This window comes from Acipenser ruthenus, chromosome 18 (genome assembly GCF_902713425.1).
Source record: "Acipenser ruthenus chromosome 18, fAciRut3.2 maternal haplotype, whole genome shotgun sequence".
In the NCBI taxonomy this organism is placed as follows: Eukaryota; Metazoa; Chordata; class Actinopteri; order Acipenseriformes; family Acipenseridae; genus Acipenser; species Acipenser ruthenus.
Window position 1 is genome coordinate 32,603,660 of NC_081206.1, and position 14,046 is coordinate 32,617,705.

At 41.0% G+C, this 14,046-nt stretch overlaps 1 protein-coding gene across 2 annotated transcripts in view; it reads right to left on the reverse strand.

Annotated features, from left to right (window-relative positions):
- Positions 1-1,560: 1,560 nt before the first annotated feature.
- LOC131698700 (MAM domain-containing glycosylphosphatidylinositol anchor protein 2) overlaps positions 1,561-14,046 on the reverse strand; it is a 130,171-nt gene continuing 117,685 nt past the window's right edge. The window contains exons 12-16 of one of the 2 annotated variants that reach the window (XR_009307722.1): positions 12,365-12,385; positions 10,952-11,107; positions 7,658-7,816; positions 4,177-5,862; positions 1,561-3,638 (exon numbers count right to left, since the gene is read on the reverse strand). Coding sequence is in view for 1 of the 2 variants with exons in the window: in XM_058992061.1 (XP_058848044.1) it covers positions 4,169-4,276; positions 5,732-5,862; positions 7,658-7,816; positions 10,952-11,107; positions 12,365-12,385 (575 nt within the window). In the remaining variant the exon portion in view is untranslated. Of the gene's footprint in view, positions 3,639-4,168; positions 5,863-7,657; positions 7,817-10,951; positions 11,108-12,364; positions 12,386-14,046 lie in introns of those variants that run through there. The other variant, XM_058992061.1, reaches the window with a different exon arrangement.

The following is a 14,046-nucleotide window of genomic DNA, read 5'->3' on the forward strand; positions in this document are numbered from 1 at the left end:
GCAACTCATCATTACCCGTGAGCGCGTGGGCCGGGTCGAGGACTGTTACATTGCTAGCTAAGGTCCAGCTTTAAATAATAACCTTGGCACTGACTTCATTATTTTGCACCACAAACTAAAGCTGACTTGGCAGCAGTTCCATCAAACTATTTTGGTAACACTTTATAGAAAGTGTCTCTACACACAATTACAATGTTATTATGCATAGTTACAATGTACTTAATGGGTAAATCTTTTTGCACATTATATGCGAGTACACAATTGTATCAAAAAGGGTTCTGGTTAGGGGGGTAGGGTTAGGATAGGGTTAAGGTTATTGTGCAAAAGAGGGTACCCATTAAGTACATTGTAACTATGCATAATAACATTGTCATTATGTGTAAGTACACAAGTATTTATGAAGTAACTACTGTGTAAATACACAGTAATTAGAGACGCTTTGTGTAAAGCGTTCCCTATTTTTTAGGGATCTGTGTTTAACAGTGGATTGCAAAGAAGTCAGAGGGTGTGTCTGCTCTCATACGGTGAAACGACACTAATAAACACACCATCTCGAAAAGCACAATTACGACACTAAAGATGCATTGTCCTCTTTTTATTTTTGTTTCCCCTGCACTAAGATGGGCTGTCACAGGGGAGCTTCTCAATCCTGAACACATCAAGACAGGAGAGATTCTCAATCCTGAACACATCAAGATAGGAGAGCTTCTCAATCCTGAACACATCAAGACAGGGGAGCTTCTCAATCCTGAACACATCAAGACAGGGGAGCTTCTCAATACTGAACACATCAAGACAGGACAGCTTCTCAATCCTGAACACATCAAGACAGGACAGCTTCTCAATCCTGAACACATCAAGACAGGGGAGCTTCTCAATCCTGAACATATCAAGACAGGAGAGATTCTCAATCCTGAACACATCAAGACAGGACAGCTTCTCAATCCTGAACACATCAAGACAGGGGAGCTTCTCAATCCTGAACACATCAAGACAGGAGAGCTTCTCAATCCTGAACACATCAAGACAGGAGAGATTCTCAATCCTGAACATATCAAGACAGGAGAGATTCTCAATCCTGAACACATCAAGACAGGGGAGCTTCTCAATCCTGAACACATCAAGACAGGAGAGCTTCTCAATCCTGAACACATCAAGACAGGAGAGATTCTCAATCCTGAACACATCAAGACAGGGGAGCTTCTCAATCCTGAACACATCAAGACAGGGGAGCTTCTCAATCCTGAACATATCAAGACAGGAGAGATTCTCAATCCTGAACATATCAAGACAGGACAGCTTCTCAATCCTGAACACATCAAAGGTAAGCACAACTAATCAAACATGTCATTGTCGTCTGGGGGTGTTCCTTATGCAAATGCCTGTTGTAATCAGACTTGTTTAAAACAGCAAGCACACATGCAATCTGTCTCATCTTACCTGAAAAGAGCTTTATTGAACACGGATGTAAAATCTTTTTTTTTTTTTTTTTGAAGTTGCAAGGTTTTTTTTTTCTTTTCAAAGTATTTCTACAGAATAATAAAAAGAAAAAATCAAGCCTCTGCATTATGATTTTTATTATTATTACATCTTGTGCTTTTTGTGTATGAATAGTCACAAAGGTTACCTATAGAACTTATTTTAAATTATTGATTTACCCATTTATTTGCATATCAGTTTTTCTGGTTCTGTTTTAAATGCAAGGGAGTCAAGAAGGACAAGTACATCTTCCTGAAAGAAAACGAAATGAAAGTCTGTTATATGAAGTTAAAAGGTCAGATAATTTAAGCCAAAAAAAAGAAAAGTCTTTAAATGTCATCATAATCAAGGATAAAAGGGAGATTCACAATACATTTCTAAAACCAGCTGGTCAAGGTATTGTATGGTCTCAGGTAGCTCCAAGTCATTCTTTACAGTTTCTTAATTTTGTGTAAAAGTAATATTACACTCCAGCTAAGGTAATAAAATATTTTTTTTTTGTTTTAATTTTGTTCAGAAAGTTTTGACAAAAACGGGCAGAGGCAAGGAGCCCACAAGTCATCCTTCCCAATCCTCAGCCTCAGGACGGCGCCTCGCTCCGAACAGTCCGGACACAGAAACACATTCCCATTGCACTGCAGTTCCATACTGGGGTTTGTTTTTTGCACGCCTAGGGCCGCCTCGATCTGGAATGGAGACTACTCCTCTAAATAAGGGCATCAATCACAGGCTTTGCTCTCCTTTGCTGTGCTCGCCTCTCCAGACACCTTTGTACTGGTCATTCCGCTCATGCTCAGTAACCCCACTCAAAGCACTGCTTCCAATTTACAGTCTCGGTACAGAACTATTTTTTTCTTCTTTTTTTTTTTTAATTCAAAGAGGATTGCTTGCTCAAAGGCCATGGCTGCCTTGAAGACTATAACAAATATCCCATCCAGGACGACTTAGGTAGCATTTTCATTTCTTTTCTTCTTCAGAAGCTATGGAGGGACTGCTCCGGGTCATTAATACAATTTTTTATTAATCTTTTTTTTTTATTTTTATTATTACTACCTTTAAACAGCACAGGTAGGCTGTCGACTGTGTACAAAATAGCCCCACCAGGAGTGGTGCAAATATTTATCTTTATATATACTTTTATTTTATTTTCAGGCTTATTTAAAATTTAAAGGCACTTGGTTCATGGCAGATGGTGGCTCACATTCCTATGGCGGATGTAGGACTGGTAGCAGGGAAGTGTTAATGATGTAAAACAGACACCCCCTGTTCCACAACACACAAGCAGATTTCAATAAGACCAATAAAATAACGTGGGCCCAGTTTTGGGGTACAGTGGACAGCCAATCATGCAGGAGAGGCAGAAGAAATTATCTTTTTTTTTTTTTTTGTGAAGCTATGCTAAGAGTGAAAGGCAAGGGTTTCTGGGGTTGTCAGTGTTGGGTCATTGTAGGTTGCATGGGGATACAAAGAAAGAAGGAACAGAATGCTACACAAATCTTGGAGTATTGGATATTGTCAGCTAGAATCCGAGAGCCACAGATGTGCGAGCAGAATTCACTCTTTCTTGACAATGCCTTGGTATAGGGGAGTAATTGACAACACTTTCTGTATCCTGTTTTTTTTTCAGCAATCCATTTGATTTCTTGGCAACAAGTGATTTTGACATGATGGAACAAAAAAAAACAGCCATGTCTTTGTGCTTTACTGGAATTTCCAATCTTTATCAGTCTCTCTCCTTGATATAAAAACAATCCAGACTTGCCCAGCCATTATTTCAGAAACAACCAAAACGTCACATAAACAGCTCTCCATTCTGCCCTTGGGAGCATCTTCTGCATATATTTTATTAAAAAATAAGTGGCTTTTATCTTTTTTATTCTTCCTTTCTGTTTGTTTGTTTGTTTGTTTGTTTTTGCTCCCTCGGGTACCCTAGGTGCTTTTCTGTTCCCCTCAGCAGTTCAGCGGATGAATCTTTGGTAATTTTATTATGAAGGTCCAAGTACAAAGACTCCTTCGTCATGCCAATGCCTGATGAATCTTTCTGTAGCCTCTGCCTGTGAAAGGTCACCTTCGATGGCTATACAGAGCCAGGAGTAGGGCGACTGGTAGCTGCCATATATGCGATCCACCAGGAGAGCAGGCAGATACCCCAGCGACGTCTGAGGAAAAGACACGGATTGTTCTGTCAGTCCATTACTCATGCTTACCATTCACATGCACTTAATCACAGCGACAGGGGAAATTTACACCTAGGCTGTCAACAGATAATCACCACAACAGTTAGAAGGAATCTGCTGAAACACTTGTCTGCTTGACTTTTCATCTAAGTTTTAGCCCCAGGGTTAATGATTGTATGTTATAATTATGGATGGCTAACATGTGCTTAACATTGCGGCTGAAAGGAGCTGGATTGATTAGCATGATACACTACAGGCCTACATGCATTGCATTCTGGTTCTTTTATTAGAAGGAAAATACAAATCAGGTATGACAAACAACTTAAGCTACCGGGATGCGCTGAAACCGATCTCCTTTTTCGTTTCCATCAGTAGCAGACCTATATCAACAAAGATTGAACTGGGACTCTGACAGCACGCTGTACAAGATTTTCATCATCTATGATCAAATATCTTGAGTCCTTGAGCTCCTGTCCCACAGACCCAGGTGTGTCGTTTCTTATTAATCTGCATCACTTACTCGGCTCGTCTGCTTTCATACACTCCCCTTCCATGAGAGACACATCATCTATGGCAATGTCTCCTTCTATACCAGGACCTCGAATGCCTTCAAAGATTATCTGCAAGAATGTACATTATTGGTCAGACACATTTCTTTATTGATGATCATGTGTAAAATGAAGAGAGGTGTTGGGGGAGGGGCATCAACATGTAGGTTAACACATTGTAATTCAACAGCTTGGTTTCTGATGATGCAATGCGATTCTTCTCTTCAGCGTGCTCTTCTAATGCAGTTTACTAGCCTGATCCTTGAGTAACAGGGCGGAGGCTGGGCACAAACCAGCAACCCTGCGTACCCAAGCGAGTGTCCTTACCACCATGCAAAAGAGCCGGGCTCGTCTGCATTCTGATCTCACTTCCCCGACAGGAGACAGGGCAGAATCTGTAACGGCAGTGCATCACTGCTTGTTACAGTCGGCTCTCTACCAAGCTTTTAATCCAACAGGATCCATGTGGATTCAGCAATGCAGCCTCCATATGGGGAATTCACAATGCATGGGCATTGTACTATGAAAGCATCATGAAAGTCTTTTTAAGACAGTGTGCTCCTGGTGTTAGTCTTTGATTCTACAACATCAACACTGCTCTTTAGCCACACTCTTGTTGCTCGTACATCCCACTGGGAGCTCGCTCAGGATATAAATGTGTTGTCCCATCAGGGGAGTCAAATAAGATTAGCTATTCCTGGAGCGGGCCGTGTGCCTGTAACCCCATTTGTTTTATATGTCACCTTAGTGACTGGTGACTGTTAAGTAATTTACAACTGGGAACAGAAAGACAATTTCCTAATCTTTCCTGGCTTCTTTTCAGCTTCTTGAAGTCTGAATCCCTTATAATTATAGGACTCAGAATGGAACAGCCAACATTTCACGGATGGATGCTTTTGAATGGCAAAAGCCCTTTGTACATGGGTCCTCTTTTATAAACCTCATTACGATGATTGGGACGGGCGAGTCACATTGGATTTTATGTTACAGCGATATTAAACTTTTTCCAAAGGGAAAAAAAGGACAATTTTTCTCTTTGCTCAGCATGTTTATCATAAACTGTATATTATGGTTTTAAATCCTGGCTCAGCATTATCTTCATTAACTACAGTTTTATTCACAGCTTTTCTGGCTAGAACATTTCTTCTAAGTTATACTAAAGTATGTACAGTATATCTAAAATTGTGTATTACTAATATAGTGAGCTTTTAATAACGCAGGACCACTGTGTACTGCTACTAGGCAAGTCTGATCAATTACCTAATAGGGGATACTAAAAGAAACTTCAACAACAAATGTTTCCACTAGAATCCCTTTTCAACGCTTGTAGACATTGTAAAAGATTTGTACTGCAGTCGGAACGTCTGTCATTGAATTGATCACGTTTTCTCTTTTAGTATTTCTAAATGTAGTCCCATGGAGTGTTTAACAGTTATAGATGGCAATGACCTAATTAGAATACAGACTGTTCCTATCTTCCTGTCGAGTTTGTTCTGTTCCTGACACTGCAGGGAGAACGGCACTTGCCTGAAAGGAGGTGTTGGGGTGGATATTCGCGGTGGCCAGTCTCCAGTGCTCGCCTTGGTTCCCACTCAGCGCCCACACCGGGCTGTCTACTGTGGTCTGGCCTTTCAGACGTAGATATGCATTCAAAGTACCTTCAAGGAGAGGAAAAGAAAGAACAGAAATCTTAAAGGAGTGGTGACTACGTTTTTAGAATACATCCATGTTCTAGCTCCATTTAGCACTGGCACCAGTACCAGTAATATTTATTATGAATATATTATCCACCAGATTCTAACTGCAAATTTGAAGATTGCCAAGTCATTCAAATATAAATAAATAAATAAATAAATAAATAAATAAATAAATAAATAATAATAATAATAATAATAATAATAATAATAATAATAATAATAATAATAATAATAATAATAATAATAATAATAATAATAATACCCAGCTAGAAGCAATGCCCTCAGACTACAGAGAGCATTATATGGAAATCAAAACGAAACAGAGTCTACACAGACTAGCAATGATATTCAACCTTCAATCTTTTGGTGCAAAAAAAAGGGGAATTCTTTGGGTTGAACTTTACATTACATGTCTCCTAACGTCTCTTAATAACAATGTAATGACATATATCACTGTGTAGTAACAATGCAACAGCATGTTTAATTACTAAATTAACAGTTTTAAGCAGCTGCTCACTCAATTGCAGTGCAAAAAGAAACACTCAATGGCAACGTGTCAGTTTCAGGCACCTCGTGTCAGTTTGTCTGTCACACTGTACATGGTGAACATGATAGCTAAACTGATTTTGCACTAGCCTTCCTCAAACTAATATCATGCAGTCCTCCCATCCTATGAACGCTCCGGTGTACAATCAGCTATAACCTGGTAAACTCGCACAAATATTTAACTAATGTGCCTGCACTCTTTTTTTTTAATGTATTGAGTGACTTTTTAACAAATGCCTTGAATGGGCAAGACCCTTTACAGTTGCTGTGTGTGTGACTATGTGCTTGTGGATGCTTGCGCAGGACCTCTCGTTCAGTGAAATCTATTGCGCAGGATAACTACCCGAGCCAGCATGATACCGCTGTATCAGTTCAGGTCTCCTGCCAGGACTCGAGTGCAGTTTGGAGTGCAGATGGGGATTGAGTCTTTCAACTCTTAACAGGGTTTAGCCACTGATGGCAGGATAGACTTCCTTACACCAAGCGGCGTGGTCATGTGCCCACTGCTCGTGCCAATTACAGCAAGCTCTAGTGCAGGAGCAGCGAATCTTCCTCTGAGTTCAAGAAGAGAAAAAAAAGCATCTCTAACTAAACTGCCTTTGATGGTGCCGGCTGTCTCAGCAGTGACGATCAGAGGACGCTTTGATGTTCACGTCTCGGCTGCCCCCCGTAAATGTCATCTTGTAGAGAGCAATCTCCTATTCCCCATGAGCTGTCAGACACACAGGGCAGCGTCCTGCGAGACTTGGAAAACGCCAACCCCCAGAGTAATAAACAAGGCTGCAGGTAAATGAACAGCGCAGAGGGGATGAGAAAAATACAGCGGCCGAAAAATTACAGAACAACCTTAAAGGGATATGCCATCCACGCTTTCCTTATATTCCCTTTCATGCCTGTTTATTATCCTAGCATGTTCTCCATCATTCTCTCTGTTGTTGTTTCGGCTCACTAAATATTCCAGGAAATATAAATGTTACTTCATACGGTACCTGTAATTTCTATCACTTCTGATTTCCTAACTCAAAGATCTGCTAGATGCAGGTATGGAGGTGACCAATATTACAGCAGTCATTTCTAAAACCACACCCGAAATTCAGAAATTCAGCTGACTAGCCATTTTACATATGCAGTTACATTCAGCCATACCAAACCAGCACCATCAGATTCATACCTCAAGTCCTTTCACTATTGAAGACATCCTTCCACATACCTATATGCTTTCCGTACATGTGGTAGTAGAAGCTGAAGCAGTATGCTGAGTTGGTGGCTCCGTAGGGGTTTTTGGGGGCTACATTGAAGGTAGGGGTCATCAGTCGCGCCTTTTCACCCTCCAGTCTGGGCCGAGAAGTCTCAATGTACATGTAGAAGCCTGCAACAGAACAGGATAGGAGTTTATGTGAATGTAATGGACATGAGAAGGATGAGCTTCTGTAACTGTGGCACAGTAAGCTATCGAGGATTAATGACAAGTATCCTTGGCAAAAAAAAGCTTTTTTTTCAGTCTATTTTCAATTATAAATGAATTTGCCTATCTCCAATATTTCCCAATACTATGATCATTAACAGCCCTCTATTCTGCCTACATGCGGTTTCTGTTTCTGCAGTCCAGGCTTTTAAAACTATCACTCTTCACAGCGGCGACTCATTAGGCAGCTCCCTATGGAAGTGCGAGTTGGAGAGATGTGCTTCTACCAGTCTACAATCCTAACTGGGGCTGACAGAGTCCCAGTCAAATCGGTTTGATCTCCAGGACTGATTTAAAATTGCTTTCAAGTTGGCCCCAGAGTAAGATGGAAATGCGGCACTAGCTTCTGATAAGTTTGACCTTTTTTGCATGGGCCAGGCTGCAATTGTTGCAATGGTCGCTGCTCATATTTTATATACAGAGTATACAGGGTAATGTCTTTTCTGTTTTGACAAAACCCATAAGGTTTACCCCTCAGTTGAGTATTCTGTATGTCACTCTTGACATGTCTGTAGATTAACTATGTCTAGCTGATCTCCAGTCATAATTACCCCCTTCATGCCCAAAGTGGGGCTCACTTCAAGCTAAGTCATTTTCTTTCAATAAGGTTCAGGGCTTGAATAGCAGCTACAGTACTTCATGCATTGGTTAGCACCATCCTATAACTGTGGCTTTCAAGTGTTGGTAACCGAGCAGCAAGACTATTAAATACAGTGTATTTCTGAGTGTTTTGTTTCATACTTTGGATCACATATTGCTTGTGTACATCGTGGGGGTAAGAATATATTTAACAGATTGGTAATCAATGTGCGCAACAAATGGTTAAACAATACTCAAACACACAATGTGTGTGAGAGAGAGAGAGAGAAAAAACCCCAGCTCAGCAACAGTGTCTTTTGAATAAATCAATGAAAATCCCATCATGTTCCTCTGGCGAGTTTAATAAAGCTGCAGCCAGGAAAGGTAGGGGAGTGATAAATTGCAGCAGCACACCCGCGGCGAAACCCGGTAATGATATATTTTCTTCTTATCTGCGGGAAGCCCGGAGGCTTGAAGACTTTGAGGATGATTGTCAGTACAACAGAACCCCTTTAGTTGGAACCAGAGTAGTGGTTCTTCACAGTAGCAGGCCTGCACTCTGCCCTTGTGCGTTTGAGGGTTGTGAATTCTGAGCCATACTCAGCCTTACAAGCTGGAAACTCATCATGAAGATGTAGATGAGCGTCCACATCGCTGCTGTGTAAGTGAAGAGGTTATTATCCTGGGCACTGCAGTTAGTGGGTGCTTCCAGGTGCACAGTGTTTTTCACTGCTTCACGCTACTCCTTTTTCAAACAGTAACACAAACACGTAACAGTCACCATTCCTAGGCAAGTACAAGTGCCTGCCAAGGTTATGCAGATACTGAAATTTGAATACGATTTGGAAAACAAATTATACAGTATTCAGTACAGTATCTTTTTCTTCTTTTTTGTTCGGGACAGATCGCATTGTCAGATTGTATTGGCGTTAAACAGGGCTCCAGCATGATAAGTGGTTTGGTATCAGGAAGCAACAGCAACTTTCACTTCTGGCTATTCTGAGGACTGGTTCGTGGAATTCTTCTGAAGAGGTCAATCTGCAGTTCATAAATACAGTGAGACTTTTTCTTCTTGCATGGTCAATCAGAGCTATTGCAGGGTCATTCAGGCCCAATTTCAATTAATACAATCTCCTGAGGAGAACCGTAAGTAAGATTCATTAACAGAACAAAAGCAGAGTGGAATTTATCGTGATTGAGGTCCAGCATCGTCCACTGAAAAAGCAATCATCGACACCGACTCAACTGAAGTGCAATAAAACTGCAGCAAGGAGATTCAGGGAGATAGCCATCCCTTTATCTGGCGAGCTCTTGTCATAGAAATACATTTCAACGCCCCTCCCTTTAGAGAGACCACTGACTGCTTAAGAAAATAATTTTGTGCACTTTACGGTTGGTTATTTTTTTTTTTCATCTCACTGGAACCTAACTGCAAAGGAAACAAATCAATAACTTAATAAACCGGGCCCTGGGTGTTATTCATGCAATCAGCAATTTCCATCCACTGTAGACTGGCTGGCTAGGTGACGCGTCTGCAGCTGAACAGTGAGTTCAGTGTTGTAGAAATCTCAATCCTCTGCATGAAGGTGCACTGCGAGAAAAGGTCCTGGAGCAGATTTTTGAGATTGTAAGAACTGAAAATTGCAATAGTTTAGATTTTAGTTTGCACGCCTGGTAAATAATGACCTAAGTGGAAACAACCATAGAGGATTATAGAAACCATGCACTTGATGGGATATTAAACAAATAAGAAATGATGTGTGATTAACATGAAGATTATAAAAAATACCAGTTTATACAACGAGAACACAATGCAGACTCTACAACTTGGGCAAGGCATCGAAACTTGTTTTTTTTAAAGCGATACCAAGGACATTTTAAACGATGTGTAGGTCAGGTTGTGTTGTGACGAGAGCTTTTGCCATAATCCTTGAAACAAAATGTAATTTTTCAATTATTTAGAAGAGCTCCTTCAAGGATTTTTTTCTTTTTGAAGGTTGAAATTGCAAACTGCAGAACCCTTTGTGTCCGTATTAAATTATACTGCAGTGTATCTAAATAATACAAGAAGATATCCTACTCCTGGGGAATGATTGAGTTTTACTCCACCATGCAGCTTGGCTCCCACTCCAATTTATTTAGCAAAAAAAAAACCCACTTCCGAGGGCACGGGTAGGTCAGTCGTTTGAATGTTTGAAGAACAGTCCGCAGCTCAGAGTATGTCCTCGAACAAAATCATTTGATGTCAGTCACTAGGGCTGCTGGATCCTGTTTAACATTAGCTCATATTTTATTACTGTAACAAAGCCCAATTTGCTGTATTAAACCCCAAGTCTCTCCTGGTGTGCCATGCAGTGGCCTGAAACCTAGTCTCCTGAAACCATGTTCCAAGCACAGCTCTGTGTTCCCTCAGCTTTAAGGGACAGCACAGACACTTGGCAAGTCTCTCCCTGTACTCACCCTGTTTGGACCCACTTCTGTCGGTGGTGGGGCCTGTGTTAGGCGTATACTTTGTGTCTCTGGTTGAAGCACTCTGACGGGTCCAATCAAAATTATCCGACTTTTCTTGCGTGAACATGCAGATGGGGTCCTCTTCAAATCCACAGTGAAAGTTCCCTGTTAACGAAATAGCGATTCTTAGAAATGCTAAGGATAACCACAGTGAATTCACATTTTATTAAAGGAAACTCTTCGTGGATCTGCTAATAGTATTAAAGGGAATTGAAGCTCATCAGTGCAGTTACACGCTGAGTTATCCAAGTCTTTTAAGTACTGTAAGTAGTTACTACAGTATCTAGCAAGATATTTCTTCTGCACATTAGATACAATCTAGTTGCCTCTGGGTGTAAATGTGAATTAAGACACTAACTAGCTAGTGGTGTGCCCAAACCTGGAAGCAGAATCATACCGAATCTGCCAGCATTCAGTCCATAGGTGCCAACTAAGTGGCTCAGTCTCAGCCTAAAGGGTGCACCGTTTATTGTTATATTGTTAATTGCCGTTTATTGTTAATATAATTTACTATTATATTGTTAATTGTTATTATATTCATACCGTTGCCCCCAGCCCTGCCTAGCTCTGAACAAGAAGCTTGCAGATTACATTCTCAATATCTCATTGCACATCTCACAGCCGTTGTAAACCAACAAGTCGTTCATTTGCATGGACATTGATTCAAAGTTTTCAAATGTCAACTGTGAGTTCTAGCTTGGAGTAGTTGTTTTTTTTGTCAAAAGATCCAAAACCTATTTTTTTTCTGTTTCTTTTAAAAATATACCAGCCGGCTGGTGATAGTTCTGTTTTTTCTAAGCCTTTCTTGCTGTTGCTCAGCAAGTTCAAGGGTTTAAATGGGTTCAACACTGCTGCCATGTAAGTCAATTAGACCCCTTAACAAGCTCAGATGGAACTGAATCTCAGAGGCTTGTTCTATCTCGAATAGGAAGATGTAGTAATTTGCAGTTACCGCCATGCTAGGAAAACCTAGCGTTGCTGCCTGTTTGTTGCCTGTAGGCAAGATATATTTTTTTCTGCTCAGCATGTCCCAAATAGGGATTTTACATTAATTCCCAAGCAAAAGGCAAAGCATTTATCATCTGCGCAACAGGAGGATTACACCATCGCTTTGATTTACGTCTGAGCACGTGCAATGGAAGCTCATGCTTTCGCATTTGGAAGAATTCATGATTTTGAAACAAAATAGGTAAGCAACGTTGTGTGTTGTCTTTAATGCAATAGAAGGTAGCTGCGGTCCTGTAGAGCCACATTTTACAAAGGATATAACAATCGTAAGTCGCCCTGGATAAGGGCGTCTGCTAAGAAATAAATAATAATAATAACAAGCACAGAATAAAAAGGAATGCAATGGATACTTACTTAAGTGGGGATTCATTGGAGCTGTAAAATAAACAAAAAAAAGGTTAGTTTGTGGAGAGCCTGCATTGGATTTCCTATACTCACTCACTGGGCAGGAGCAATGACTGCGATGGGTCAGGCGGGGGGTTGGTACTTGTGTATTTAGCTGGGCTGGAGCTTTAGCCGGGGGTCTCGCTGTCTCGCTGACAGCCACCCTGGAGGGGGTGAGGCCGGCGTGGTCCAGCCTCGTCGGGGTAGCAAGCTTCCCCTGACCCCCAGAGGGGAGGATGGAGGGGTAAAAACAGGGAGGAGTGCTTGAACTAGGGTTTAAGATAGGATGGGGAGGAGCCCTTTGCTCCTGCCCCATGAACCATCTCATGGTTACAATGATGTAAGATTATTTTATAATAATCGTAAACTGCACAGTGAAGGGTTTATAGAAAAACCTGTAACAGTGTAGGATTTTTGTATCAATTTCTGTCTTTTCTTCTTCTTGTGTGTCAGGAGTGAGTGCAGTTTTGACAGTGTCTATTCTGAGCTTACTGTGTCAGGGGCATGAGATAAGCAGGGAGAATCTCACAGAAACCCAGAACACCGGCGAAAACTTATCATGCAAGAACGAAAACAACTGGAGTCATGCCGTCCTGTCTTCCATTCTCACGGTATATTATCTGCTTCTTATCTGCATATTATCTGCTTAATAATAACATATTGCTGAGAGCTACACATGTAGCAATTAATTAAACTACTTATTAACAACCATATATGGATAATGTTTGTATTTCAAATGCTGTGCATGTCTTGTGCTTGAGGGATGAAACTCTTTTATGTATAAAGGGTGACGCAACCCAGTGTCCAGAACTCAGGAGTCCATCCTACTGAGACCGGAGCTCGCTGCCCTGTTTGTATTCTATTACTAGCTTTACACGTTAGTGGTGTGTGCTTATCAATGATCACACCCATTACAAGGAAGCAGAGACTGGCAATGGCACTGCATTCAAACACTTGAGTCATTGGAGGTACATTATGGCACAAAGGGTGGAATACAGAGCAGCTTTGTCTTGAAGTGTAATCTGAGAGTGATATGAGGTAGTGCACTCAAAACCAACTGGCTGATAACTACTTCAAAGGGAGCTTGAATTCAATCACAGGTAAAATCAATGCAGAACATCCTTACAGCCCGTTTTTGGTGTTATGGAACACTCCTGTTCTGTGGGTGGTGGGTGAGTTCCTGGCCTCTTCTGATGGCTGCCAATCCCTGCTGACACAATTGAGTGACACAGGGGTGCTCAAGAAGGGTAAGGCCATGTGCCAGAGGTATTCAGTGCATACTAAAAAATCTGGCAGCGTAATCTAATAAATCACTCATTTAATGACTTCCGAATGGCTCTTCACTTCAGTCTCTTAATGTAAGTGCTCATGTTTACACAGAGAAACACAGCAGATACCGCCACCTAATGTGGTGAGTAATTTAAAGAAAAGTGATTTAATTCACATGTAACTGCATTAATATGCTTCTGATAAAGCATTTGTGTGAATATCTTTGCATAGGAAGGGGAAGATTCTTGGCACTAATAGATATGCCTGTTTAAAAGGAACGGAATCATGTTTATTCATTAGAGGTCAATGGAGTGTGATGACAGGCAGGATGAGATCACATCGCCTCTTCTTTTTGAAGTTGATTTTGGTGCTTTGTTAATCCT